Source organism: Sparus aurata, chromosome 18 (assembly GCF_900880675.1).
Source record: "Sparus aurata chromosome 18, fSpaAur1.1, whole genome shotgun sequence".
In the NCBI taxonomy this organism is placed as follows: Eukaryota; Metazoa; Chordata; class Actinopteri; order Spariformes; family Sparidae; genus Sparus; species Sparus aurata.
The window spans coordinates 8,025,757-8,053,677 of record NC_044204.1 but is presented as its reverse complement, the minus strand read 5'-3'; the positions used below and the strand labels follow the sequence as shown (position 1 = coordinate 8,053,677).

At 40.3% G+C, this 27,921-nt stretch overlaps 1 protein-coding gene across 2 annotated transcripts; it reads right to left on the bottom strand.

The window, feature by feature from the left end:
- Window positions 1-716: 716 nt before the first annotated feature.
- LOC115568277 (alpha-1,3-mannosyl-glycoprotein 4-beta-N-acetylglucosaminyltransferase B) lies at window positions 717-27,921 on the bottom strand. 2 transcript variants are annotated; one of them, XM_030395414.1, is made up of 15 exons: window positions 27,675-27,921; window positions 21,926-22,102; window positions 19,927-20,061; window positions 19,510-19,643; window positions 16,462-16,508; window positions 14,337-14,450; window positions 14,080-14,155; window positions 12,140-12,254; window positions 11,894-12,024; window positions 11,337-11,444; window positions 9,827-10,020; window positions 7,550-7,628; window positions 3,328-3,403; window positions 2,265-2,377; window positions 717-1,303 (listed from the first exon to the last, which is right to left on the bottom strand). In XM_030395414.1, exons 1-15 carry the CDS (start codon window positions 27,763-27,765, stop codon window positions 1,286-1,288), a joined length of 1,608 nt encoding a protein of 535 aa, XP_030251274.1. In that variant the 5' UTR covers window positions 27,766-27,921; the 3' UTR covers window positions 717-1,285. The 2 variants fall into 2 exon arrangements, with proteins under 2 accessions (XP_030251274.1, XP_030251273.1); XM_030395413.1 differs by lacking the exon at window positions 717-1,303 and adding an exon at window positions 1,320-2,029.

Below are 27,921 nucleotides of genomic sequence, written 5' to 3'. Positions count from 1 at the left end.
GTGCCTGTCTGTCAGGCTGTCTGTTTGTCTGGCTGGTTGGCCATAGTATTTCAGCCAGTCATTGGTTTCTATCCATCTTCCACTGCCACCTCCCCAGCGCACCACAGCAATGAAGATGACACTGGCCACCACACACTGGTAGAACATCTGTAGCAGCCTAGTGCACACATTGTGGAACATGGGCCTCCTCAGAGAGGAAGGCCTGCTCTTTTCTTACTTTACAGGGCATCAGTGTTGTCTGACCAGTCCAATTTATTGTTCATTTGTACCCCTAGAAACGTGTAGGTGTCAACCATCTCCACACCCTCCCCATTTCATACAACAGGGTTTTTTTTGCCTGATGTTGAGCTGTTGGTGGTTCCTGTCACACCGTCCTGCAAAGTTCTCAACTGGGTCTCTGTACTCCTCATTGTGCAGTCAAAAGTCATTTGAGAACTTCTGAAGATGGAATGTTCCCGAGTTGAAGCAAAAGATGTAGAGGGTTAACATGAACTGTAAAGGTACAGTTCCCTGGGGTGTGTTGCTGTTACTCATCACAATGTAGACAAGCAGCTTTGCAGTCTGACATACTGAGAGCTCCTCAGCTAGCCGGAGTGGCTGATCAGTGTTGAAAGCACTGGAAAAGTCAAAGAACACGATCCTGATAGCGCTTCAAGGTTTCTCCATGTGTTTGACGTTGGAAAGAGACTCATGATGAAATTAATAATCAGTAGTTGTAACATCATCACAAAATAAACATTTATTGGTCTCAATTCCAAATTGTTGTTGTAACAATGCACTGGCCGGATACATCTTCTCGACAGGGAACCAATCTGTCCGTATGACATGACTAGTATTTCAAGAACCTGTTTGGCAGGTTTGGAGTTCATGCACATGAAAGTAAAAAACAAACCCTGCCAGTTATACTCAAAAGACAAGGTAGTACTGGATATGGTTTTCTTTATCTGTTAAAACAAAGTACAACGTAATAAATTACTCATGAAGACACTTTACAGTTCCAACAATCTCTTTGATGAGTGCAGTGTCTCTAAACGGATGTGCTGGGCCAGCAATGTGGTCAGTTCAAGCGGTGAAATCTCTTCCAAACGTCTAACTCACAAACTGGAAATGAAAGTAGATTGCAGCCACAGTCTGTGTAGGCACATCATGGAAAACTTCAATAAAAAACAAAACAAAAAAAACAGTTCCTCTCATCAAAATCTTTGTCCAGCAGGGGGAGCAGATTGTTCAGGTGAAGCATTTAGTAGTTGATGGAAGGCGTATGTGGTGGTGTCCTCTGTACTCCTCAAACTTTAATGAATATCTGACAGAGAAAAACAAGAGTGAGTGTTAAGCAAACCTTAGCTGCTGTAAGACCACACACACACACACACACACACACACACAGTCATACAGTCATACAGTGCAACATTAAGTTAATTAATGACTTTTAGAGGAGCTGATCAGTGTATTTTTTAACTTTTTCTTTTAACAGAAAACAGGCTCGCTGTTTGCTCCTGCCTCCAGTCTTTATCCTAATCTATCGGTATCCTGAATTCAGCTCTCTACTAGGAATGCTCGATGTATATAGACTGATAAATTACTGGCCCCATATTGGGATATTTACATTATCAGCCATTTATCAGTGTTGGTAAAATTATGAGCTAATGAAGATTAACTGATTAATATAAATTTAAAATGACCATCACTGAGTTTACAAGCACAGCATCTAATAACTCACATCTTCAATTTTCTCACACCCAGGTGGAAATGAGCTAAGCATTTTTCCAAAAAAGTGGAAGTTTTGAAGCAGTTTCACATGCTGCTCTCTTTATTCCTGTATCTAGTTTACCTCTTTGAAACTCATACTTAACAAGTAGCTGACCATATTATCATCTGATATAGATGCCGTGTCATCTGTCCTCATTCACCACCTGCACTCCATGTAAAGCAGGTGTCCAAGAGCTGGCCCCTGTACACCATGCGGCTCACTGCCACAGCCACATGGAGTGTAGCCAATGGTAATCACGAAAGTGGAAGTTGTCTCAGTCTATGTAACAACAGCAACAGAGTCAGGGGTGTCAATCAAGACTATTCTGTAAATGGCTTAAAAAGAAGAAGCTCAAATTTCAAGTAAAGTTTTTATTTATGTTTAGAAACTTCTGTATTAGGATTTTCGATTTTTCACTGTGCTGCTGTTTGATTGAGCGGTGTGTGTGTGTAAGTACACCCACGCTCACACAGAGGAAAACACACATGAACACACAGAAGCTCTCAGGTCACACCTCACTCAGTAGAGCCCAGACGTCAGCATCAGACTGAACCACCAGGCGCACTGCTGAGATCGGCTGCAGTGCTTCTTCAATGTCATGCTCAGCTAGCCCATTCTCAAATGCACCTGAAACACACAAATGCACAGTAGGAAATTTTTTTTATGTGCATGTATGACTTAACACTATTATAATGTTGTTCTAATTTTTCACAAATGCGCAATTTGGTCTGTCACATTACACCACAACATTTGAAACAGTCCCCTCTGGCATCTCACAGAAAACATAATTTTCAGTTATTAGCAATTTTTTTTTTTTCACCAAAAGATCTCAATCTGAATGTGTTAATAACAACCTCCAAGGTCTGATTGAATATGATGTTTGTAATGCTAATGCAATCAATTTCTTACATTAGGAATCAACTGTTATTTCAAATCTTATTAGAAAAAAAAATTAGTTGGTCACTCCTGGTGGCTGAGTGAATTTTAATTCAATTATTATTATTCTTAAAAGTCATCAAGGGTGGAGTCAGCATGTTTTTGGTAAAATTCATGTGTGCTGTTGAGCTTTAGAAATATAAGCACAAAATATCTGTTCTCAACTCAACTTTATTTATAAAGCACTTTAAACAGCCACAGCTGGGACGAAGTGCTGTACGTTATTCTACAAATAATGGCACCGCCTTTTTTAAACTTGACAATGGAACGCCAATAATTTGTGTTATTCATGTTGTGGCGCAGGTTTCAAATCATCATTCATACTGTCACTGCAGATTTAGTTTCTGTTGACAACCAGCTTTGTCATACATGTCGGACTCTGAGGTTGTGTAATAATGTTTTCCTTTCACCCTCTGTGAAATGTGTTTTAACAAGCCTCACCCTGGTCCCATACACACAAGAATATTGTCAGTGCTCCATTGTGCTTCCTAATGTCATTAATTAGATGAATCAATATCTAAAAGGTCACCTTTTCTCCTGAATCAGTGCTTTATGTTTCGTGACAAGCATGCATAGGTGACACACGGGGATGGCTTATTGTTATTAATATTATTAAAGTTATGAACTTCTGTGATATTTACCAACAATGATGAAGCCCTTATCAGATTGTTTGTAGGCAGAAGGCGAGCCAGTCAGTAGTTTGCCTTGTGCTGACGTCTGAAGGAAGAAAACACAACAGATATCAGGCAGGCTGTAACTTCAGAACTCAGTATGAGTGTTTTTCTGCAGAAAGCACCAACAGTGTTTTCCAAACTCATCCTGTACTCTTAAAAGAGAGAACATGTTACCAAATAGTAGAGAAGAGGTCAAGGTATTTATTTGGGGTAATATTTTTTTTCCATTGTCTAATATTTACAGAGTCCCTGAAGGGTCATGGCAAGAAATCCTTTTTGCATTACCTCAACATTTTTTTGTTACCTCGCGATACTTAGGCCTTCCCTCACAATATGATTTGCCTTCCTTCGCAGTACATTTTTCCTTACACTCCTTCTGAGCCGCGATACAATGGATCAGATGCAACGACCTCTTCGACCTCTCCACTGGTCTGCTGCTCCTGTTGGGGTCCCTCATCCTCCAGAGCCACTCTTCACTCAGCCTGTCCTGCTATAGACCAGGGAGAGGTGAAGTGGTCTGTGCATCTGATCCATAATAATGCAGCTCAGAGCTGGCCTGAAACAAGGATGATGAGAGCGGTGAGGGTATAAAACTGCACATTTGTGGGCCATAAAACCGAAAGAATAAGCTGAAAGAATATGAAAAGCTCAACAAAGCTGAATGGAACTTTGTTATCTGTGGATATTTCTGATGGATCTGTTTAGTTGTCAGACTGTGAACACCATCAGACCGACACGCCACTAATCTGCGCCTCCGGCTTTTCCATTCACACAGACGCCGGCTCCCATCTCTGTATCTGAAACTCTCACACAGACGGTGATGCGAAGAATCGGCACATGATTCCTGCACTGAATGGGCAGTGTAAATGGAGCTAGTGTTGCAGCACTCTACTAAACAGCTGAAGTAGATGGGGCCTAAAATGGAAAAAAAAAACCATCAAAAATAACACAACATGGCTCCATACACCTTATCCAGTAAAATCCAAGTTTATGGAAGCCCTAAGATCCCAAATGGACTTAAACAGACATTATTTACTCTTTCTTTAAACCAAAATCTTCACTGTAGCTGCTAAACTAAAAAGCTTTAGCATGCACCCCGTGCTAAACCAGGTGATGAGGGTGTAAACAGCATGAAAGTGAAAAAAATATAAGTAATTACAAGCTTTGTTATTAATTAATCAAAATTAATCACACATAATATTTGCCTGGCTCACAATTGTAATTTTTTTAAAAGTCTCCAGCTACTTCAGTTGTTTATGAGAATGCTGCAACGCTGTTTAGTTGTGATGCTCCATAAATGTTTGGTGGACTACAAAACTTCATCTGACTTTCCATCAGCACGGCGATGAGGAGATAATGACGGTGAATAGCTTCTCCTAATTTCAGGTGGTCTGTTAACATTATAGCTAATTAAAGTGAAGCGGCCACAGTCTAGTGCTGCATTTCATTCGGTGGCGTTAATGTAAACACGTTTTTTGTATACCATAGTAACATCTGACAAAAAGATGTAAAAACACTGAAGCATCAAACTTGGTGAAAAGCTGCACAACACTGTGAACATCAGATCAACACGCCCCTGCTCCGCGCTGCCAGATGTCCATTCACACAAACGCCTCTACCTCCGGAGGTGCATCAGAGCCGCAGCGAAATGTCACCCCTTGCTGCATCTGAGACTTTCACACAGAGGAGGATGCAGAGAAGTGGTGCAGGATCCCTGCACTCAAAGGGCAGTGTGAATGGGGCTACTGTCTCTGGCAACTTGTATTGAAAAAAAATCCCTGCGGTGGTCAGCCCTCCAAACTGGGACTTCAGTAAATTTCTCCCAGAAAACAGCATCCCTCCGGTAAGTGAGGAAGTCAGACAGGGTCCGCTGTTTACTAATGGTGATTATGTAATTTTATAATTAAGAGCGAAAAATTTAACTTTGACACTTTCCACAATGTATGATCTGTCAGGATCTCAATCAAAACACATTATAACTGCATCCATATGAACTGACACAGTAGAGTTGCTTTACATTGGAGCTGCTTGGATCAGTGTGAACAAAGGAAGGCGGAGAAATAGCGAGCCTTTGCTGCACTGTTAATGCAGAATCTCTGTGTGAGGGCTGGAGTGTAATGTGCACTGGTGTGTAAGTGAGGGGTGTGTGTGCTGTGTGTCTGATATATTAATGGAGGAATTGTATGGCCTGAGGAAGAAGGCTGTTCCTCAGTCAGCTAGTGAGTAATCTTAGTATTCGGTATCGTATCCTTAAAGGCAGGGAGTGCAGACTGTTGTGATGGTGAGTGGGATAAAGACTGTCAGGGACTCCCTGAGGCAACGCTGGTCATACAGTTCCTGCAGGCTGCACAGCAGTTGGGACCACACTCTTCAGTGCCTTGTTGTCCTTGCTGGTACAGCTGCCTACTAGGGGATGAAGCTGTCCACGGTCGTATCACCAGACTACAGAGCAGCTTCATTCCCAGGCTTTGAGACTCACAAAATTGTTTATTTTGACAAATGAATTAAACTTATTACCTTGTGACCTTGCAATAAAAGCTAGCTTAGCTCCATTTTCATAGCCTAGCCCTATTAGATGAGTTTGATCTGTCCCTGCACTGCAACTTTTCCTTAGAGTGGATGTTTCCAATGTGTAACAACATAAGTAAATGAAATCATTCAAAACACAAACTACTTGGACACAATACTTAATGCCACATTAATTACAATATACTACATCTATGGTATCACCACTTAGCTCGATGTTGCTGACTGCTGCGTAATATTCTCAATGATGGGATTATTCAAAAGGTCAGTCTAACATTTGATCTTGTGGTCAGTTTTAGTTGACAAACATGTAAACTGGATAGTCGTTGAGCCTGAGCAACCGTTGGTCCAGTCAACGACCCACAAGTGGTCCTAATAGCTCTGAAACTCAGAGCGCACAGGTGTCCTTAACGACTCTGTAAGGACACTCCCACACAGAGTTTACAAGTCTGCAACTCCCCTCCAGTTAGTGAGAACTGAAGAAGCCTCTTGGATGAGAGGTGAAGTGGGTTAGAGTTTAGAATCTGAACAGCAGAGTCAAAGTGTCTTGAATCTATTTTTTGCATTTTATTATGTGAATAGTTATTTCTTAATAGATATTTAATTGTAGATGTTCACCATAAAGCAGAGTTAAAGCCTGCTATTTAGTTCATAATAGTTATTTATATTGACAGATAGTTATTTATTTGGATTGTTATTTGTTTGCCACAAGTAAATTATCTATACATCATCATTTGACAAAGCTACACCCACCATCACAAGTAAATGATGTGCTCACGAGAGCAGAGCCAGGTGAGTGATTGACAGAGCTGGCACCCAGTTACTAATCACTCAGTCCCTTTAAATGCAGTAGTGTGCTGGACGTCGGATGGTGGAGGCATGAGAGGTGTCCAGAGAGGAGGACGAGACACGCACGAGACGCACGAGACGCACGAGCGCATTCGGGTCCCGGGTCTGCACGAGTGTTTGGGGGCTTAAACCAATAAAAGAGGCTTAAACCCAGTCCTGTGTGTGTGGTCTGTGTGAGCAGAACTCCCGGTAGCTTGTAAAGTGCTACACTGTCAGGAAAATATGGAATGCACTGGATGTAAGAAAATACTCACTGATATTTATCTTTCAACCTGAGTTGATTGCATTAATTTTAATAAATGTGCAACATTCTTCTTGTTCTTGTCACCGTTTCATGTCAGAGGCTCTTCACTCTCTGGTCTATTGGTGTCTGTTCTGCAATGTGAAGCCTGTGGACCTGGACTCATCTTGTGTAATGGGTTTTCCCCTTATCTTCCCCACAGCGATTCCATGTCTGTCTAACTTTACTCAAAGGTCACCCACCGCACGACTACTTTTCCCCTTTAAGTGTGACAGAAGTGTCGATTGACACACAAACACACACACAGCCAGAGGGAGGCAGTGCAGTGATAGCAGATAGCTTGTTGTGGTGGGTGTTTCCTGTTGCCTTGCCACTCCATCCTGAGGCATCAACACCTGAGATGAAAACCAAGACCTGACCGAACTCAACAGCAGTAATGGAACCAAAGAACAGTGTGTGAGTGCACACACACGCACGGAGGCACGCACACATCCACACATCCACACACGCACATGCACAAACACACACACACACACACACACACACACACACACACACACACAGGTTACTCACATTGCTGGGAAGCACTTCCACTGTTGTGTTGTAGAATTTATCTCCACTGGTCTCGATATTTCCACTGCGAAACAGGTACCTACAATGAAGAAGACAGCAATGCTGTAGTGGACTGTGTGTACTGTTGGGATCAACACATAGCATGTGGGTGTACCAGGGCTAAAATACTCTATCATATAGATATTTGTTCAAAAACAAACTAAAACTTAATTGTCCACTATGCAACAAGATAAGTGACACAAGAATGACCTAGGAGCACCAGGAAATGCAACAGAACTAAATTATGTCCAGTTGTGGTGGTGGGTTAGCACAAGTGCCAACATCTTTAGCAGGTACAGGTGGAAACAGGAGCAATCTTTCCAAACATCTAGTGACATACAGGCAGAGAAATGCACCGACTGCAGAGCTAGAAAGGTCATCTCTCGCTTCCTCACCCACCTAAGGTGTGTTACAGAGTTAACTATACAATTATACATATATAATATATAAGAAGTAGCCATTAGCCTGGTGATTTTTACTGTAAGCTGTAAATATGGGTGCATTGGGAAATACAGCGGCCATTTCCACCACTAGTTATATCAGTCATCTATCAAAAAAGAGCTAAATGAATTCACTGTATGAACATGGGGATATTTTTTCTAACCTCTGATTTTGAGGCTGTTACACATTTCGGAATGTTGTGCAGCTAATTATTTCAATGGCACTGCTAACTCCGGAGACAACAAAATGTTAGCACGGTAGCTAATTCTGGCTTTAACTTTTCTTCAGAAAGCAGGTAAGCAGTTGTGTTAATGGCAGTCAGCCACTTCAGTGTGAGAACACTGCTCTTAAATGTCAGGTTGAAGAATGAAGCAGGGCAAACACTCCACACAGAAACGTTTAAACATGTATGTACACACCTCATAGCATCCTGTTTTCACTCAGCACATAGACGGCTTCACAGCTTATTATGTGTGGGTGTGTGTAAAATACAGAATGGAGCTTATTTAAACTGAAATCTTGATATGTTTTGTTTTGTTTTGTTACTTGTCCTGACAAATAAAAACAAATGGTTAACCATCATCATTATAAAATACACATTTTATGGATGAGGATGAACTGAATAGTCTCACACGGCACTGTAGCACAAAGTCTACTTTGTTTCACGGCCGTAACAGGAGCCTGCCAAAGTCAACAAAAAGTTCCCTGTGGCAGCTTTAATATTAGTTGCGCTGATCAGTATACCCGTTATCAAAATCCTGTCTGCAGCAACATCCTTGAACACCCTTAAAGTGGGTCACTGAGTTTTTTCCATGCTTCCTTTTTCTTTTCTTTTCTTTTTTTTTAAAAATCAACAGTGATTGTCTATAATATTGTCTATTGCCAATGTGATTTTTGTGTGAAAAGTCAAAATAATGAAAGTCAATAATAATAATGATAATAAACTAACATTTCGATCTTTTTGGGAACAAATATAAAGACAAAACTCCATTTAAACCATAAGAACGCAAGATCCAGGTTATCACACTCTCTTTTGAGACCAATTGACTCCATGAAGTATGCAAAATTAGATATCAGCAGTTCCAGTTCACGATGTACCCATGAATGTATAGACAACTATAACTGGATTACTTACTGAAGGAAAGTCAATGATCATGGCGAGTTCTGAAGGTTCTTTTTTTCTGTGATTTCCAAGCAGATTGATGGATGTTTATTCACGACGGGCATAACAGATAATACCTCAAGAGATTTCCTCTGTAAGTTTAAATATAAATAAATCTAAAAATATGTGTTTTATGTCAGGTCATGTCATGTTGATGTTCAGACCGAGCAGTAACCTCTGGGCCTTATAAGTGAAGCCATCAAGAGGTATAAAAAACTCTAGTTCCTCAATTGGCACCTTAAGGCTGGATTTAAAAGTGAGTCAATCCCCATAAAAGTCCATGTCCAAATGCCAAACTTTACAGCAGAAACAAACATAAAGAAACACAGGAAGCTGGTAACAGGAAGTCATGTTCAGGTAGTAAAGAAAACACATGGCACAAGCTGACTCAAATGGGTGCAATCCAAAATATCAAGAAATGCCTGGATATTGGCTCAGTTTCTCCATAAAAACGTTGCACAATATACAGTCTACATCCTCATCACATATCTGAGTATATTAAAGTTGAAAACGTAGAGTTTTGTCAGATCCCTCGACTTTTTTCATACTAAGATCTAGCAAATGACTTTAGCAATGCTGTGGTTCTAAGAAAATGATTTTTATTATCAACATTTAAAAACACATTTTATACTAACCCAGACATGTAAATTGGCTGTGAGAAGGTGAAAAGTATGTAGTCATCTTTGGTGGGTGTTAATGCCCAGAAGAAGTCCTCTCCTTTGTATGCCCTCTCCAGACTGTGCTGCTGGTAATGTTTCAGACTGCTGCTCAGCTCTGCAGCCGGGTTACTGTGGGCCTGGTACAGAGTCTGCTTCCCAAAGTCTTTATCCTGGAGGTGAGCGTGCACCACACACACACACACACACACACACACACACACACACACACACACACACACACACACACACACACACTTATATGTGAAAAAGTTGCTGTCACCCTTCCTGCCCCACCGACTCTTTGTCACACTTCTGCCTGGAAAACAACACCTGTGTGCCCGGTAGTGACAGCCAGGCAGCTCATACTGATTACTAGAGGGGATTATGTGATGTTATTTAGAGCAAAAAACTTAAGCTTACATGTCTCTATTGCCTTCCACTATTGTGTTATTGTAGCTACTGTCTTTGGCAACTTCTCTAAATCACCAAATCAAGGTGGGAACGTCACCACGACCCAGTCAGCTCTCCCTACTGAGTCTTCGGTGAACTTCCCTGTGGAAAACAGTAGGGGTGGGAATCTCTTGGCACCTCACGATTCGATTTGATTTCGATTCTGAGGTCAATGATTCAATTCTAAACCGATTATCGTTGCATCTCGATGCAACAATTTTTTTGTGTACATTTCCATGCATAATAATAAAAATTAAATCTGAGTTTGCTACTCAGAGGTTGCTAGTCACTTCCTACTTTTGTGAAGATCATTAAAAAAATCAACAGATGAATTACCTTCTCTGATATTTTATTAAAGCAGAGCTTTTCTTTGTCACAAATAGATATGACTTTCTATGAACACAGAAATAAAGAATCGCGATGCATCGAAGAATCGAACATTTTTCCCACCCCAGAAAACAGCATCCTCCTGGAAGCGAGAACCAGACAGGGACCGCTCTCTACTGATGGTGATAATGTGATGCAATTTAGACTAAAAAACACATCTTTGTTGCTTTAAACAATGCAAGGTGGGTCATGACCTCAATCACAACACATTACAACAGCATCCATATAATTGTAATCAGAGAAATTTTTTGATTTACAGGTGGAAACACACAAAAAAAAAACCAAAAAACCCAACAGATTGTAGATACGCTATTGTGGAATCTCTGTCTTAAAGGGCTATTAATTTCCTGAGGGAGTGGGTTCCCAGTTTGTGATCTTGATCTTAAATTGCATGCAACCTGTCTAATAAAACCTTGATTCCAAAAATGTTGAGACACTTTGTGAAGTAAAGCATTACCAAATTAAAGATTTCCACACCTTAATCTCCACACAGGAGGCCATCAGCTGGCCCTGTACTGCATGTTCTTATCTTACAGCTCATGAATTTGGGGTCTTAATATTTGTTGTAATCGCGTGACCTCTTTCATCATGGTTCGGTAGCACAGGTCTGAGCGTACATTTGAGACACAGAGAGCAGAGGTGCACTCACCTTCAGATGCTGTAATTTCCCAGACAGAGAGGAGTGGAGGCCTACATGCTGGAAGAGGGAGGGCTTGTACCTCTTTTTGAGCAATGCCTTCTGTCTATTACAGTCTTCCTGGATAAGACAACACACAAAGGGTTTGAGGGTGATGTGGCCGCAAAAACTTAATTTTCGTATCAATTATGTACACTTCACTACACAGTTTTTAGTATAGGTTTGAACGCCCCCATTTGAATTCCGATCACTCAGACAAAATTCAGAAGTAGTCGGGGCCCCAGATTCCCTTTAAAAAAAAAACCGAAAACACTAAAGAGTTGCGGAGTAATGAGAAACTTTATAAATCTGGCAAATGCTGTCTACAAAAAAAAGACTATTTGGGATCTATTGGCAAATGTTATACATATAAAAAAAAAACCTTTGTCCCAGGTTTTTACTATTTGTCCCAGGTCTGCAAGTTTCCCATTGAACGTTATCAAGCCTTCAACAAAACTGTGTTTCATGCAGAGTATAGTTTAGTATTTCATTCCATCTGCAATTCTTTCTCTCATGTACATCTGACTTACTGCGTCTTTTTCTGGGTTGCACACTTTCACCCACAAAATGTGATCTAGCAGCCAGTCGATGGGTTTGTCTCTTTGGAACATGAGGAAGAACTCTACAATCATGGGGAGGTCATGGGTTCGAAACATCTTGCCTGGAGGATTACACGCATGCAAACACACATACACATCAGACATGGCTCAACATGAGGATTAATCCACCCCGTCAACACTTCATAAACACACACGGACGCAAGGACGCACACACACCTATGAATCCAAGTTTAGAGAACTCCAGGAAGAGCCATTCCTTGGAGGCTTCCTGGGTGGTGAAGGTCTTCATGTCATTGTAGTAGCCCGCCTTTGCAATAACATCATCCTCTAACTGGAAAACACATAACACAAAATGTATTTGAGGATGTGGCAACTATTTGGTTTGAGTGACTGACAGATCTCTTGCAACAGGGCTTTTCTCATTTCTATGATGTTATCTACGTCTTTAATGCTAAGAGCTGAGTGCTCAGTGCTGTTATGTCTTCTTCTACAGAATTTTGAGGTTCTGTTACAGCTGTTTCTTTAAGCCTGTTTGAACATGGTGTGCACTGCTGTTACTACCCAGTTTACATATAGGTGGGCTCCACGTTCAGTTTCAATCACAACAATTAACAAAATTACAAACAAATCCCTGTGAATTCTGCGCAACTGTGCAATCTTGACCAATCATCCCAAATTTGAATTATGAACACAGCAGTCCCTGGTGCAAAATGTTTGGCATAGATGTATGTAAACATCTCACATTTACAATTTAAAAATAAAGAAAGTCACTGCTGAAGGTGCTGGAGGCCATTTCCTGCTTGAATGACTGAAACAAAGGGACAACAGACAAGTCATGACAATGACACAAGCTGTTACAGCCAGATCTTTTGCATACCTGCCAACATTAAAGATAAAGTCTATCGTGCTATGTAAGCCTACACAGGAAGAAATGACCAAGCGGGAGCACAGCAGAGCTTTGTTTGCTCTCAGTGATGGCGGTTGAAGGCCAGTACCATCATTATGAATCGGATGCGGGCCGCAACAGGAAGCCAGGGGAGCTCACAGAGGAGGGGGTAACACAGGGGAATCTGGGAAGATTGAAAATGAGGTGCAACTCACTCTTGGCTGGACTTCCAGCTTCTGCAACTAAACCGTTGCTGTGTTTGCACAATGCAAATGGGGGCGCAGGACAGTCTGTCATCGAGGATTACGCCCAGGTTCTTTGCAGTCGATGAAGGTGATACTTTGAAGTCCTCAACAGTGATTGACAGGTACATACAAATACAGTCTTTTCCCGGGATGAAGAGGAGTTCAGTTTTATGAAGGTTGAGCTTGAGGTGATGGGCAGTTGTCCAAGCCGAGACGTCTGCAAGACTTTCCGAGATGGGTGTTGCACTGCGGGTGCCGGAGGATGGGGGAAAAAGAGAAGTTGGGTGTCGTCTGCATAACTGTGACGGCCCTCCTGCTTTGGCAGGGCCTGCTGTGGGTGTGTGTGTGTTTTCCTTGTGTTTGTCTGTCATCCTGCAGGTTCCGGGTAGGCGGAGTTATAATCAACACCCCTGGGAGCACCTGATCAGTCCTCCCAGGAGTATTTAAGACCTAGCTGTTTTTGAGATGCCCTCTTTCATCTTTTGGCTCCTGTCCTTTTGGGCTCTTCTGTTTTAAGAGCACCATGTTTTTGCTTAGTTGGCTTCGGCCTGTTTCTGTTAGGTCCGGACTTTAAGTATTGTTTAGTTATTTGGTTAATAAATTGTTTCCTTTTTGCAGTTTACACCTTGTGTCTCTCTTGTTTTGTATATTGCTCAAGAGCCGGGCCATAACAATAACAATGGTAAGAGAATCCATGTGATGTCATTGCAGAGCCTAGTGATCTAGTGTATAGTTAGGGCTAAGAAAGCAATCTGAGGTAAAATAGTTTGTGCACACATAGCTCATATGAGTTTTCCAGTTATTGTGGTGACTTTTCCATCTCAAATAAGTAAATCCACTGAGTCTTCAGTGCCTTGGATGGTGGGAGTAGATGAAGATAGAACATTGGGATGCTTTGTTTGTAACTTCCACATGTCTTTGTTACCAAAGTCACATTAACAAGGAAAACTGTAGTTACTGGATGAAACTAGGATACCACCCACCCCTAATATATCAATAGTTAGAGTGTGACCTTTGATCCCTACCTGAACATAATATGTTCCTTTGTCCTGAGCATAGAGCATAAGGAAGCTGAAGTCCAGAATTTGCTTTGTTCGCCATCTAAGAATACAAACACACAAACATACATTTGTTCAGGTTTTTATTGAAGTCACTAAAGTCATCAGTGAATTCCCCTACCAATACTGATATTCTTAGATAGATGATTAATAATATGAATATCAAAATTAACCCAATTAACAATTCTAGCATCAAAATACAGCAAGAGAAATTGTCAGTTTACTTGACTCTGTCCGTGGAGTCTCCAAAGGTCTCTTTGAGGCGACTGAAGTCAGGGTAGTAATACTCTGAAGGAGAGACAACCTCCAACAAGCCGTACAGCACCTCCTTAGGAAAACTATAAAGAATCAGTTGGTCAACCACAGACTTAATCAATAGAATACAAAGGGAAGGCACAAACAATTCAGTGTTTCATCATATGGGAAAGATTATTCTTATTTCAAAATATCTTACACATGAAATACCACTGCCTTCAAACACCAAACATGACTTTTTATTTGTTAATGGATAACAATTTATCTGGATACCACTGGCAGCATAAGGGAAATAACCATTGTTAGGTGTAAAAATGATAGAAAATATAATTTTTTCCCGAAAAAATCAATTTCCTTCCACTTTTTGTAATCACTTTAATTCTAACTCTCAAGTCAAATGAAAAGACCCATTCAGTCACTAAATTTGTAGCGTGTAAAAGTGTACAGTATTTTGTTTACTGCAGAAATGCAGCAATGAAATGCAAGAATTATCAACTGTAAACAGAAAACTGTTCCAGATGAGCCTCAACATGTCACTGCTTTAAGGTAATTATGTAGGATGAGAAAAAGCAGCATTAAGCGCTCAGTGATCTTTTTGTTGCTAATGTCTAGCAGGTTGTTAGATGCATTAAATAACACTTGCACATGCATTCATGGCTTTGAAACATTTAAAGATGCACTAGAAAATTCTGCCCAACGTGGGCCAAACCATAGCCAGGGGGAACTGTTTGAATTTGGTCATTGTCCAATTTTTTGTACAGCACCTTTCATACATCACACAAATCACACAAAGGCTCAAAGTACTATTTGTGCTCATTCCCTTGGGATTCAACACCTTTCACTTCACTGATAATATAAAAATAGGGCAACTTTAAATAATTTCTGCATCATTTTTAATCCTTTTAACAATGTTTACATACTTGACTTTCACATGCAAATGAAGCTCAAGAAACTCTGAATCGTTTGGCTTGAGTAGGACCGAATACCGCATCACATTTGACAGGGAATACAGTACCAAGTTGGTTTTCTTGCTGGTTTTGGACCATTAGCGTTAGGCACATGACTTAAAGAGCAAAAGGTTACTAGCAGCTAAACATCAACTGTGTTCACTTGGAGGCCAGTTCAGCAAGCCGCTGTTAGCAGTTACTTTAGCGATAAGCCATCTGTTTATCAAGTAACTCTGTAAATCACTGAGGGTTCAGGCAGAGCGGCCGTAGGAGGGAAAACCACCCTCTCCAAATCAATTAATCAAGTTATACAATGGGGTTTTTGTACAGTATCAGTATCAATGAATGAGGCCCTGCCCGAGAAACACTCCAAGAGTCAGCTCCAACTGACGTGAAATCTTATCTCTGTTCCACTCGCTCACTGCTAAAAGTAGAAGATTGATTAATGTGTGGATGAAAAGCTCATGCAAGTGCATGTGACGTTTTGCTTTACAAGAAGAAGACATGTCTGAATTTGATATAAGAGTAAAATAATTTTTTATTTCTTTTTATTTTCTGTCATATATTGTTACCGAGGTGCACACATGATCTAAATTAAAAAAAAAAAAAAAGGATTCTAGATTCAGCTTTTACAATGTTTCTAATTTTATCAAGCTATTATTCTTCCCCAGCTCAATGGAGTTCATGATTCCACATGCATCATATTGTTGTCCTAGTGGTTGGCTGTTACAGATCTGCTGAGCTTGAGTTGCGGTTAAGAGGTTTAACATTTAGAGTGACCCAGGGCTATCCAGTTTGATATTGGAATTGGGCTTGATTGATTTAAAGGGGACTGTTCTACCAAGTGCCATTCCAGTTACTTTGCTACTTTGGTGAAGTTACTCATGGAGTGGTGACATCTTCTGAGCCAAAAAAAAATAAATAAATATAAAAAGTCCCACATATGTCTTCAAATGAAATCCAGTACAGTGTGAACAGGTCATCAGCACCTTCTCAACTGCCCCCCTGCTATGTAACACAGACTGATAGTATAGACACAAGAAGCTTGCTGCTCTCAGTCACATCAGGTAACAGAAGACATGAAACCAAAGTAAACAGCGATATAATAGTGAAACTGCCCCATGGGAGGCCAGCTAGAATCACTTACCTTTTCTTGATGATCTCTGCTATGTGGCTCACATAGTCTGAATCTGCCTAAAGTGACAGGGAGATAAAAGGAGGAAGTCAGTGCCACAGGGGCTTTCTGATACATTTAGTTAAAACCAAACAGGTAGTCTTGAATACCTTTGCACCAATGAACATTGTATAGTGGTCTTATGGTTTGAGACAGCCTTATTATGTTAATGCCTCTAAGGCCAGACCTTGTATAACCAGTTTCACTAGATAGCAGAGTGTAGCCTTTTATCATTTCACCTAATGGTCTCTGGTGTGAGTGAATAACACCATAGGATATGAGCCCCACAAACACAATCTTAAACACAAACACACACACACACACAAATGTAATACAGGAACTAATCTGAATGGTCTTCAAGCATTGTTTATTTTGCTGGAATGGAACAAGAAAAGGTGCTGATTTAGTCTCAGCTTTCTTTGTTGATTATGATTCATGAGATGCAACTTATGGCTAACACTGGATGGGGAAGTTGTAAAGAGGAACATTTTATAGCAGCTGCCACTGTGGTATACATAATAGACTCCTCAAAAATATCAATGTAACACTTTTGTTTTGGTTACCATTTTTCACAAGTTGAAGTGTTGGGACCGACAGATGAAGTTGTTCATTGTGGATTTCACTTCTGAACTGAACTCAGTTTCCCAGAATCCACCATTCTTCACACCTAGGTGCAAAATTCAGCTTTGAGCTACTAATGGTCAGGGTGACAGACCCCCCTCTGATCAGACAGTAGCCCTTTTTAGATAGAAAAGGCAGCACATTTGCTCCAAGGTAAGAGCGGCAATGTCGTCTTGTCTTTCTAAAAGGGAGGTGTAATATTCCTCCTTTTCCAAAAGCCGCCACTGGGGTAGACGTAAACATGTGACGTGAGGTGAAGCACGAAGTTGGGCTGTGAACAGTGACAACGAATTTGTCCTTAAAATAGGAGCTTTACATTGCACCCCATTGGAGTTTAGAACAGCGTTCTTCGCGGGGGGCTTTTAATTTGAAAGTAACGACCGTTAGTAGCTTACAGCTACAACAACAAGCGGACAACGAAGACAGCTACAGAGACTGAGGAGACGCTAGCATCTCCTGGATCTCAGCGGCTGTCCAGTTGCTCATCTTGATGTCCGCGGATGAAATGATGGACTGACTGCTGTGATCAGCTGTTTATTGGTTTTAAAACTCCCTGGCTGTGGGTCGCACAACAGTGCAGGTTATCGACACCTCCGCCTACCTCACACAGAGGCCGGCACATTGATGCCTCAGATTTAGCAGACGAGGCGGAAATAAGTGTACCCTCTGAGGCGGCAATTTGGCGGACCAAAACAGACCCCCAATTTACCACCCTCTGTCTAAATCTGCCAACCTAGCTGCAAAAAAGATGGCCAAGTTGGCAGCTTGCTGCCCAGTATAAAAATGGCTAGTCAAAACTCCAGCACCTTCCTCTCTCTTCCTCTTATTCTCTTATCCTACTCCTCTTCACCTCACTGCAGTGACACAAGGTCTTGCCAGTATTCCAGATTAGTTAGCACCAGCAGCTGCAACACAAAGCTTGCCATCTAACTTCACAATTTGAGGAACACCAAGCAAGTTAGTACCGAGCTGCTATCCTTGCATAGGAAAGGAGTGAACTGTTGCTGACTTTCATCAGACCTTGCACAGCAAGATCAGCATTCAACATTGGAATCCCAACCTTCTCCTGAAACCATCAGCACTTTTTCTTCAAAGACTGGTGACGTTTAACTGGGCTGAGCATAGCATAGCATAGCATAGCATAGCATAGCACAGCTAAGCACAGGACTTTAAACTCTGGTTGATGTGATGCACATGTGTTCAATTTATGTGTCTGTTCATTGTTAGGTATTATTGTGACCTCAGGTCAGGTTATTGGTAGTTTGCTTTCCTAGACGGCTAATGCGACATTAGTCAAATGATGCTTCACACAGACTCAGAGTCTCTGCATGCAATTAACCATCTCCTCTAACTTGGCATCACGTCTCACACACACACACACACACACACACACACACACACACACACACACACTGTCACCCTTCCTGCCCCACCGACTCTTTGTCACACTTCTGCCTGGAAAACAACACCTGTGTGCCCGGTAGTGACAGCCAGGCAGCTCATACTGATTACTAGAGGTGATTATGTGATGTTATTTAGAGCAAAAAACTTAAGCTTACATGTCTCTATTGCCTTCTACTATTGTGTTATTGTAGCTACTGTCTTTGGCAACTTCTCTAAATCACCAAATCAAGGTGGGAACGTCACCACGACCCAGTCAGCTCTCCCTACTGAGTCTTCCGTGAACTTCCCTGTGGAAAACAGTAGGGGTGGGAATCTCTTGGCACCTCACGATTCGATTTGATTTCGATTCTGAGGTCAACGATTCAATTCTAAACCGATTATCGATGCATCTCGATGCAACAATTTTTTGTGTACATTTCCATGCATAATAATAAATATTAAATCTGAGTTTGCTACTCAGAGTTTGCTAATCACTTCCTACTTTTGTGATGATCATTAAAAAAAATCAACAGATGAATTACCTTCTCTGATATTTTATTAAAGCAAAGCTTTTCTTTGTCACAAATAGATATGACTTTCTATGAACACAGAATCATAGAATGGAATCGTTTGTTTCATAACGCATAAACACCTTTCTTGCTTTTATCCCTGTTCAATATTATATTGATGTACATCAGCTTAAATGAACAAAAATGCTCAATTGAGGGAAAATGTATAGGCTGGTACTGGTGGTCTGTTACTGAATGGTCATGCCAGAAATCCCAATAATTTCGAAGTTTTTAATGTACATTTTTTTATTATTCATCTGTTGCTCTCTCTCTTCTCCAGCTCTGCCCCCACAGCAGCGACGCAAGGTCCTGCTTGAACTGCAGCTCAGTTGAACACAAACAACAACCCCCCCAAAAAAGGACGGGGGGTTCAAGAGTGAACGGTCAGCATGTGTTTGTGTGTATGTTTGCGTGTGCTTGTCTGAGTGCGCGTGTGTGTGCGTGTAACCTCAGCAACGAAGACAATTACGAGGAGGTCTTGCCATTGCGAGGCAGTCAGGCTGTAGAACAGAGAGCTTAGTGTGTTGACCAGGTAGCTCTGCATCTCACGCTTCACTGTAGGAATGCCAATCACAATGGACACTGAGGAAAGACACACACACACACACACACACACACACACACACACAATGATAAAGAAAACAGAGTTAAGAGCACTCTGCATGCTTTCATTTGGCAAAGATAAGACTAGCATCTGCTCATTTGACGTGTTCTTAGGAAACTGTGCACTATTTGTCCATCTACTGACAAATATTCAGATAGCTACAACTTGTTTTGGAAATGAATGAATGAAGCTAACACACAGAGTCAAAAGGTAATGGTATAATAGCAAGGGTATGGGTTTATGTAAGGCTTTGTCACATACCTCCACGGCGGCCCTTTCCTAGGACCACATTAGGGAGGAGACTGCCCGGATGTTGTCTGAGGTGGGGCATGTAGAGGTAAATGTTGGGAAGGAGGAACAACTGTTGGTCTGAACTACCTGGCTGCCTTATAGTTTCTGTTCATAGGAGGTAATGGGGAGAGGGAAATACAAGCGTTCACAATTTATATATAAGGTGCAAGAACATGGTGCCCCAAAATTTGGGGATTAAGGCCTCGACCATGAACCGCAATGTCCTCAGTTCAAGTCCAGCCAGGGACCTTTGATGTGTCTTTCTCTCTTTCTCTCCTTAATTTCCTGTTGTCTCTCTGCAGTCAGCAGTTAAGGCTTTAAATGCCCCAAAATACTACACTGTGCAACAAAAGCACAAAGGCATTAAAGCACTAAATGCTATCTGTAAACAAGCCCAGATAACTCACTGGGAAAACTGGAAACCTTAAATCTTCAGGTTCCTTGCATGTCAATGGATTTTTGGCAATTTGCACCGCTAAGGTGGGCCTGCAATATAACTAATCTTACCTTGTAGAGGAGTCCTGGGACGCTGCAATTCTAATAAGTAAAGAACGGGGTATTGGATTGTCACCAGTAAAGTATTTTAGGCAGTAAAGGAACCAATTTTGGTATTTTTTTGTATCAGTACAAAGCTTCTCATCACAAAGAACAAGCATTCCATCTGGGGTGCTTCAAGCATCTGTCCTGGTATGGTGGTTCTTTATGGATTCCCATTTACTTAATTGAAAGCTGTGTCTCTGAGGTAAATATATGAATTGAATGAATACATGATTTGTTCCAGCTAAATCAAGACAAAACAGAGGTCTTATGGTTCTGGTTCTTATTTAAGGATCTAACTCTAAAGCAATCACCAAAACATCATTTAGAGGTTTTATTTCCAATGGAGACCTTTTCTTTCTCCAAGAGAGTCTGAGAAGTTTGCACATGCTTTTAGTGCAATGCTTTGTTCACTGGTCACACAAAAAAGTCATTAAATTGATTACAGCTCAAATACAGAATGCTAATGCTGCCAGAGTTTTAACTTGAACAAAGAAAATAGCTCACATCACTGCTCTTGTAAAGTTTCCACACTTTGCAGCTAGTTTTAGGATATGATGACAATCGTGTCATACATGTGTTAATGACCAAAGACTGAGAATTCTCTGTAACTAAATCTGAGGGTCAACAACTGAGGCTTTTGAACAGCTTTAAAAAAATTGCATTTAGCTAGAATCTGTTCAAACTACTGCAATCCCTTTTGCTTTACTGATACTCCTAGTCAATCTTATGGGTTTATAAATGCAATTATCAAGATAGCGGTGGAAGTGGTTATTGTAATGATAACAAACAGCACTATTTCAAAATAAAATGTCTTTTTAAAATTCTAATTAGTAAACTTTATTATTTCACTGCCACTTGACCATTTTTTATCTTAATGAAAACATGGTCTGCTTTTTTCTTATTGTTTTGAAAAGCACTTTGACTGAATTTACTGATTGCGTTGCTATAAACTAAGTTAAGCATTGACATTAGTAGTAACTGTATTTCTAAGTTTATATTGTGTTCATGTGAATGTGTGAATATGTGAATATTACCAAATAAAAGTGTATAATAAAAATTAGTACAAACTGACAGACAATGAATTATGTGGCCAGGTGGTAAACTGTAGTTAATGGATACTACCGTGGGAGAACGGGGTGGAGTGATGGTAGTAATGGTAGTAGTGGTAGGAAGGGATGAATAAGTGCCCAACAACAGCTTTTTCCATCTAACAGAGTAAAGCAGCCATGCCTGTGATGAAATAAACTGATTTAATACTAATTGCCACATAATTAGCTGTGCTACGTACCAGAAGTTGAGGTATAATGTAGGAGTCTTGAGCAGGTGAACAGTTAGCATCATATGGTATGTAACAGATTTTTAATTTCTAAACTGCCTCCTGCAGACCACTGGCTGCAAGACGCGTTATACTTTCAGATTAAAACATAACCTGTGGAGATGGTGTTGGTGGTGGTGTTACTGGTCGGATGCGTGATGTTGGCAGCTTTAGAGATGTTCCTCAGCTGTTCGAGGATGCAGCTGAGATCCCTGCTAACCTGCCCTCCCAGCTCCTCAGCTACTAACAGACGCTCATGCAGGGTCTGCAGCTCTGGCAATACTGTGGAACCTGGAGACATTGAAACAAACACGGAAAAGTAAGAGTTGCTTTGATTTTATTAAAAGTACTTATCGTGTATATCGCTATAGTGGTATTACTTTGGTTTCATTGAAGCTGAAGCTCAGCAACTAACCATGCAAGTGAAAACAGACTTACAGTTTGTGAGGTCTTTCAACTGTAGCTCAGGTGAGTCAATTTTTTCTCCCTGTAAGAGCACATGCATTTTCTATACAGTGGTGCTTGAAAATTTGTGAAACCTTTAAAATTGTCTATATTTCTGCATAGATATGACCTAAAACAAGTACTAAAAGTAGATACAGAGCACCCAATTAAACAAAATGAGAAAAAAAAATTATACTTGGTCATTTATATATTGAGGAAAATGATCCAAAATTACATATCTGGGAGTGTCAAATGTCAGATGTCCTGACATTTTCCTATAGAATTTGCTGGTATAATTCAGAATTCATTGTTCCATCAATGATGGCAAGCAGCAAAACAGGTCCAAACCATGATACTACCACCACCATGTTTCACAGACAGGATAAGGTTCTTAGACTAGAATGCAGTGTTTTTCTTTCTCCACACAAAAAACTTTTCATTTAAATGAAAAAGTTCTATTTTGGTCTCATCAAATCACTAAATATTTTCCAATAGCCTTCTGGCTTGTCCATCTGATCTTGAGCAAACTGCAGACAGGCAGCAATGCTCTTTTTGGAGAGCAGTGGCATTCTCCTTGCAAAACTGCCATGCACACCATTGTTGTTCAGTGTTCTCCTGATGGTGGACTCATGAACATTAATATTAGCCAATGTGAGAGCGACCTTTAGCTGCTTAGAGGTTACCCTGGGGTCCTTTGTGACTTCGCTGACGATTATACGTCTTGCTCTTTGGAGTGATCTTTGTTGGTCGTCCACTCCTAGGGAGGGTAACAACGGTGTTGAATTGGTGAAATCAAAACTCTTTAGAGACAGTTTTGTAACCTTTTCCGTTACTATTTTTAGAGGTCCTCAGAAATCTCATTTGTTGGTGCCATGATACACTTTAAGAAACGTGTTGTGAGGATCAGACTTTGTTAGATCCCTGATCTTCAAATAGAACAGGGCACCCAACGTTGTCCGATTGTCATCCCATTGATTGAAAACACTGACTCTAATTTCACCTTCAAATTAATTACCAATCCTAGAGGTTCACATACCTCTGCCACTCACAGATATGGAATATTGGAAGGGTTATTTTTGTCTCGATTGTTTAATTGTGTCTCTTTATCTACTTTCAGGACTTGTGTGAAAATATGATGATGTTTTAGGTCATATCTATGCACAAATACAGAAAAAAATAAAAGGGTTTAACAAACTTTCAAGCAACACTATATTTAAAGGTTCTATATTGTAGAAAGTGAGAAGAAGTTGCTATATGATTACAGTGAAATTTTAAAAACGCTTATTCCACAGAGAAACGCACATAGCCCTGAAACTGCTGGACTCCATGTCTACTAACCTAATTAATATGGCTAGGAATATAGTGTAGAATATCAGACTGATAGCTTAGTTTATTACATCACGGCTGTTACCTTCCCTCACCACTCTTTCATTGAATCATCCTCTGAATGTGTAAATCACAATGATTGAATTTCAATCTCAACCCCTGACAGTGGGGAAATGTCTCAGCAAGCACCTTACACAGTCTTACATAATAAAATACCAAAGCCAATCACTACTGCATCACGTCATCCCTAACTGCCTAGGCAGCCCAAACATAGTACAACCATAAGGTACCTTGTTCCAGTTCATAAATGATCTACAATGAATCGACTGAACGGCCTGTCACTGGAAACTGCTGCTCCAATGAGCTTAAAACCCTCAAATTTGGCTTCATTAATATTAGATCCACCAAAGCCTTACTGATTTATGATTTGATTATTGAGGAATAGCTGGACACGATTGGCTTATGTGAAACGTGGCTGAAACACTTTTCTGCCATTAAATGAAGCCTCTCCTCCTGAATATAACTAAGCCCATGTTGTTCGGGCCTCTGAACAGTCATCAAACAGTTACCTAACATTGTAAACATGTAAAAAGAATATTTGAATTCTTATCCATTTGTTATTAAAAAAACAATTGTGCATTCAACTCTAAAAAAGAATGTAATCAAACTTCTTAGATTGAAAGAAATAAAATGTTGCCGCAGAAACAAAACAGTGTATTGGCTGAACATACAATAGTAATCAAACAGTAACCAAACATTGTAAACATGTAAAAAATATATTAAGTACAAAGTCCTGCAAACAGGAATTCAAAATGAAACATAGCAGCTGAACCTGAGAATAAACGAATACAAAGTTGGTCAAACAACAACTTGGGCTATTCCAGCATGTGACACTCGTGCTGCTGACGAATGACGTAGGATGTGCTGCGACGGAGGAAAAAAAAAAAAACTGGATCGGCCCATGGATCTGTTAATTTTTTCCGATGCCCGATCCAGCTATTTTGTCAATATCTGGGCCGATATCCAATCTTAATATCAAATCGGTGCACCCCTAATTCTATTATTGGGGATTTCAATATCGACTTGAATACGTCTTCTGACCCTCTAAGTAAAGCCTTTCTAGCACTTCTGGATATTTCTGGCTTCATTCAGCTTGTTCATGAACCTACTCATTCCAGCAGTAACACTCTGGACTTGATCCTTTCCCCTGGATAAGATGTGTCAGCCCTGAATGTCGCTTCTGTCCTGCCGTGTTGGACCACTTTCTTATTACATCTGAAGCATCATTAGCTGGTTCCAGTGACACAAATGTTATTACTCCTTGTCGTATCAGCCTTGCAATCACAGTGATTCTCAGTGAAAAATTGCCTGGGTTCTTGGCTCCTTTTGCAACTGTGACAGTACCTGTGGAAAAATGTCACTAAAGACGTCAACTCAGTACTTTTTTTCTCTCCTTGATTCTGTGGCACCTGTCTTTACCAAGACAAGACCACCAAAGAAATCTACTCTGGTTTACAGATGAAACCTAAGCTGCTGCAGGAGCAGGACACTGAACTTCGTCAGGGACGCCTCCCACCCTCTCCACACATTCTTTAAACTGCTCACATCAGGAGAACGGTTCTGAGTAAAAAAGGCCGAAAAAAAAGATTTATCACCAGCTTCCTTCCACAGGCTGTTAGATTGCTGAACTGCTGATCTGGAGCATGCACAATACTGCACTTCATGAGCCTCCCTCATAGTTTTAGTTTTAAATTATTATATTTATATAATGTGTGTGTTTATTGTGTTCGTATCATGGATCCCGGAGAAACACAATATAATTTTTGCTGCACCTCTTTTGTTGGTACAGCTAATTGACAATAAAGCTTTGATTGATTGATTGATTGATTGATACAGAGCTGTGTGTAGATAACTACGAGTCGTAGTAGTTTGCCTGTCCCTCAGCTTAACATCCATTCACACCTGGGCTCACCTAGCCCTTCCAGCCCACATGAAGGCCAGTTGGGCCAACAACCCACAAGTGGACCCTGAAGAAGCCTCTTGGATGAGAGGTGAAACATGAAACAAGAAACTGAAACACGTCCAGTTGCCTACAATACAGCACCTAGAGTTATCATGCCCTGAATGACTGACAACCTTCATCAACATGTTATGATATTAACTTTTTGTATGATCATCCTGACCTTGCTTTGCTGACGGCGAACATACCATTTAACAACCACTACTGCTGATAAAAATCTATCTGACATGATTCAGGCACACAAGTTCACACACAAAGTAGTTTTGAACTTGTATTTATGTCAAGTTTTTCTTGTTCAACAAAATTCCTTATCTTGGAAGTAGCAACAGCTACCTTATGAAACACACTTTCAATTTACTCCTTTACTCAAAGCTTATCTAGAGTAAACAAGAGTAAACAAGGCGAGGGAGAGTTACAAGTGTGACTGCCTGTTACTATTATTGGCTTTATGAGAATATTACATAGCTTATCATGTTTGGTAAGAGAGATGCCCGAGCGTGACATTCATGTAAGTATGTCTACACATTTTCAGTAGAAAACATTTTGTTCTGTGTTGGGTTAAATGTTTGTTTTGCAAGTAAATGTTAAGGTTAGGCTATATTTCTGAAACATCATGAAAAGTCTGGGTGGGGTAAGTGTATTTCATATAGATAACACTTTGAAAACGAAACCGGTTTCTGGTGTAGAATGTCACTTTAGGGATTTGGACCCATTATTTGGCTTACTCAAAGTTTACCTTGAGTTGCCTAAAATAGCACTTAAAATCACCATGACCTGTACTGAGTGACTAAAACCTTTGTCAACATCTTGAGTAAACTCTAGGTTTGATCTAGGGGTGGGTAAAAAAAAAATCTATCCACATAGTCACCATTCTTATCTCCCACAATTCAGAATCTATTCACAAATGACAAAAGGGATTTTCTAAATGCTTATCAATATCCTGATGTTGATGGAACAAAAAAGGCGGAACTAAACCGTGAGGGTAGTGTAGCAGCCAAACAACTCACTTGGCAAACACGAGAGTAAGCTTAGTTATTTTGTTGTTCGAGGACAACACAGCAGTTGCAAGCATTTATTTAATACAATGACTGTATAAATACATTTGCAAGAAAAACATTAATCAGGTATGATTTTGTATGCTGTCACAAGAAGTTACGACCTGATCTGTAAAGCAATTAAGAAAAATTAATACAATTAATTTCAAGCTTTGTGATCAAACTTAATTGCACATACCAGTATTTGAAGTAAGCATTTAAAAATATGTCAGTGCAAATGTTTTTTGGTAAATGAGTCAATCAATGACTAAAAGGACATTATAAACTAACAAAAATTAGGACAGGCAGGTTTTAGTGAGTTGCTGAGCTCAGAGCAGACAGGCTCCCCCTTCTATTAAAAATCAACAGTCAAAAAAGTGGGATTTTTTCAGCTCCAAAGCTATATAAGCAAAGTCTGTTGCTCTCAATGTTTCATCTAGGACCAAGTAACTTCTAGATGTGACAGAACTACATAAATACTACACACAATCAAAGTTTGATTGAAAGGAAATGCTAAAGGGTCTCTTGGAAATTTCAACTTAATTCAGTGAAAAATAAGCAATTGGTGAGGTTCAGAATACATACAGGGAAGCACAAAAATGTTCAAATTTTGCCCCAGAGGACCAAACTTAAAAAGTATTTGGAATAAGCCTATAGGAGTTTGTAAGGTCCTGTGAATTTAGCAGAAGTTTCAACATGTTTTCTTTCTTTGTTTTGTTTGATTTTAAGAAAATAAATGACGTGAAATAAAAAAAAAAGTTCTTATTTGGGTTGAGTTGGCATGAAATGACCCCTCTATGTTTAACTTCCTCAAGTATTCTAGCTCTACTTCAGCTGAACTAATACATGATAAAAAAAATAAAAATAATAAATAAACCAGGAAGTATGCAATATTGAATATTTCCAAAAGGTATTGCTTCGTCGCAGCAGTACAGGTTTAACTACGTAAAGTTACGGGTTGTTGAGGATCCAGTCAATCAATTAAGCCTATAAACTTATACTTTCGTTGAAGTGACGGCAAGTTCCATTTTCAACTTACCTACATCACCGGGGATTGATTTAATCCAAGTAAGCGACGCAAAACACGCGAACACCAGCAGACATCCGAATCTGAGAGAATAAATCCTCATTTCATTTATTCCGCCCGTTTTTATCTGCCGGCTTGTTTGCAGATACCTTCACGCCAGCAGGCAGCAGGTAGATGCGAGCTGTTCAGGTAAAGTGCAGGCAAGGGAGATTTACAGGTGTGACTTCCCAGCCCCTAAGGCCAAAGACACAATACCACG

What these genes read in the sequence shown, in the direction of transcription:
- LOC115568277 (XM_030395413.1), bottom strand. Translation starts at nt 27,765, where the DNA reads ATGAGGATTTATTCTCTCAGATTCGGATGTCTGCTGGTGTTCGCGTGT. An exon ending in GCAGAGATCATCAAGAAAAG is followed by an intron (nt 14,451 to 16,461) that starts GTAAGTGATTCT and finishes GATTCTTTATAG; the next exon opens with TTTTCCTAAGGAGGTGCTGT. An exon ending in GACTCCACGGACAGAGTCAA is followed by an intron (nt 14,156 to 14,336) that starts GTAAACTGACAA and finishes TTGTATTCTTAG; the next exon opens with ATGGCGAACAAAGCAAATTC.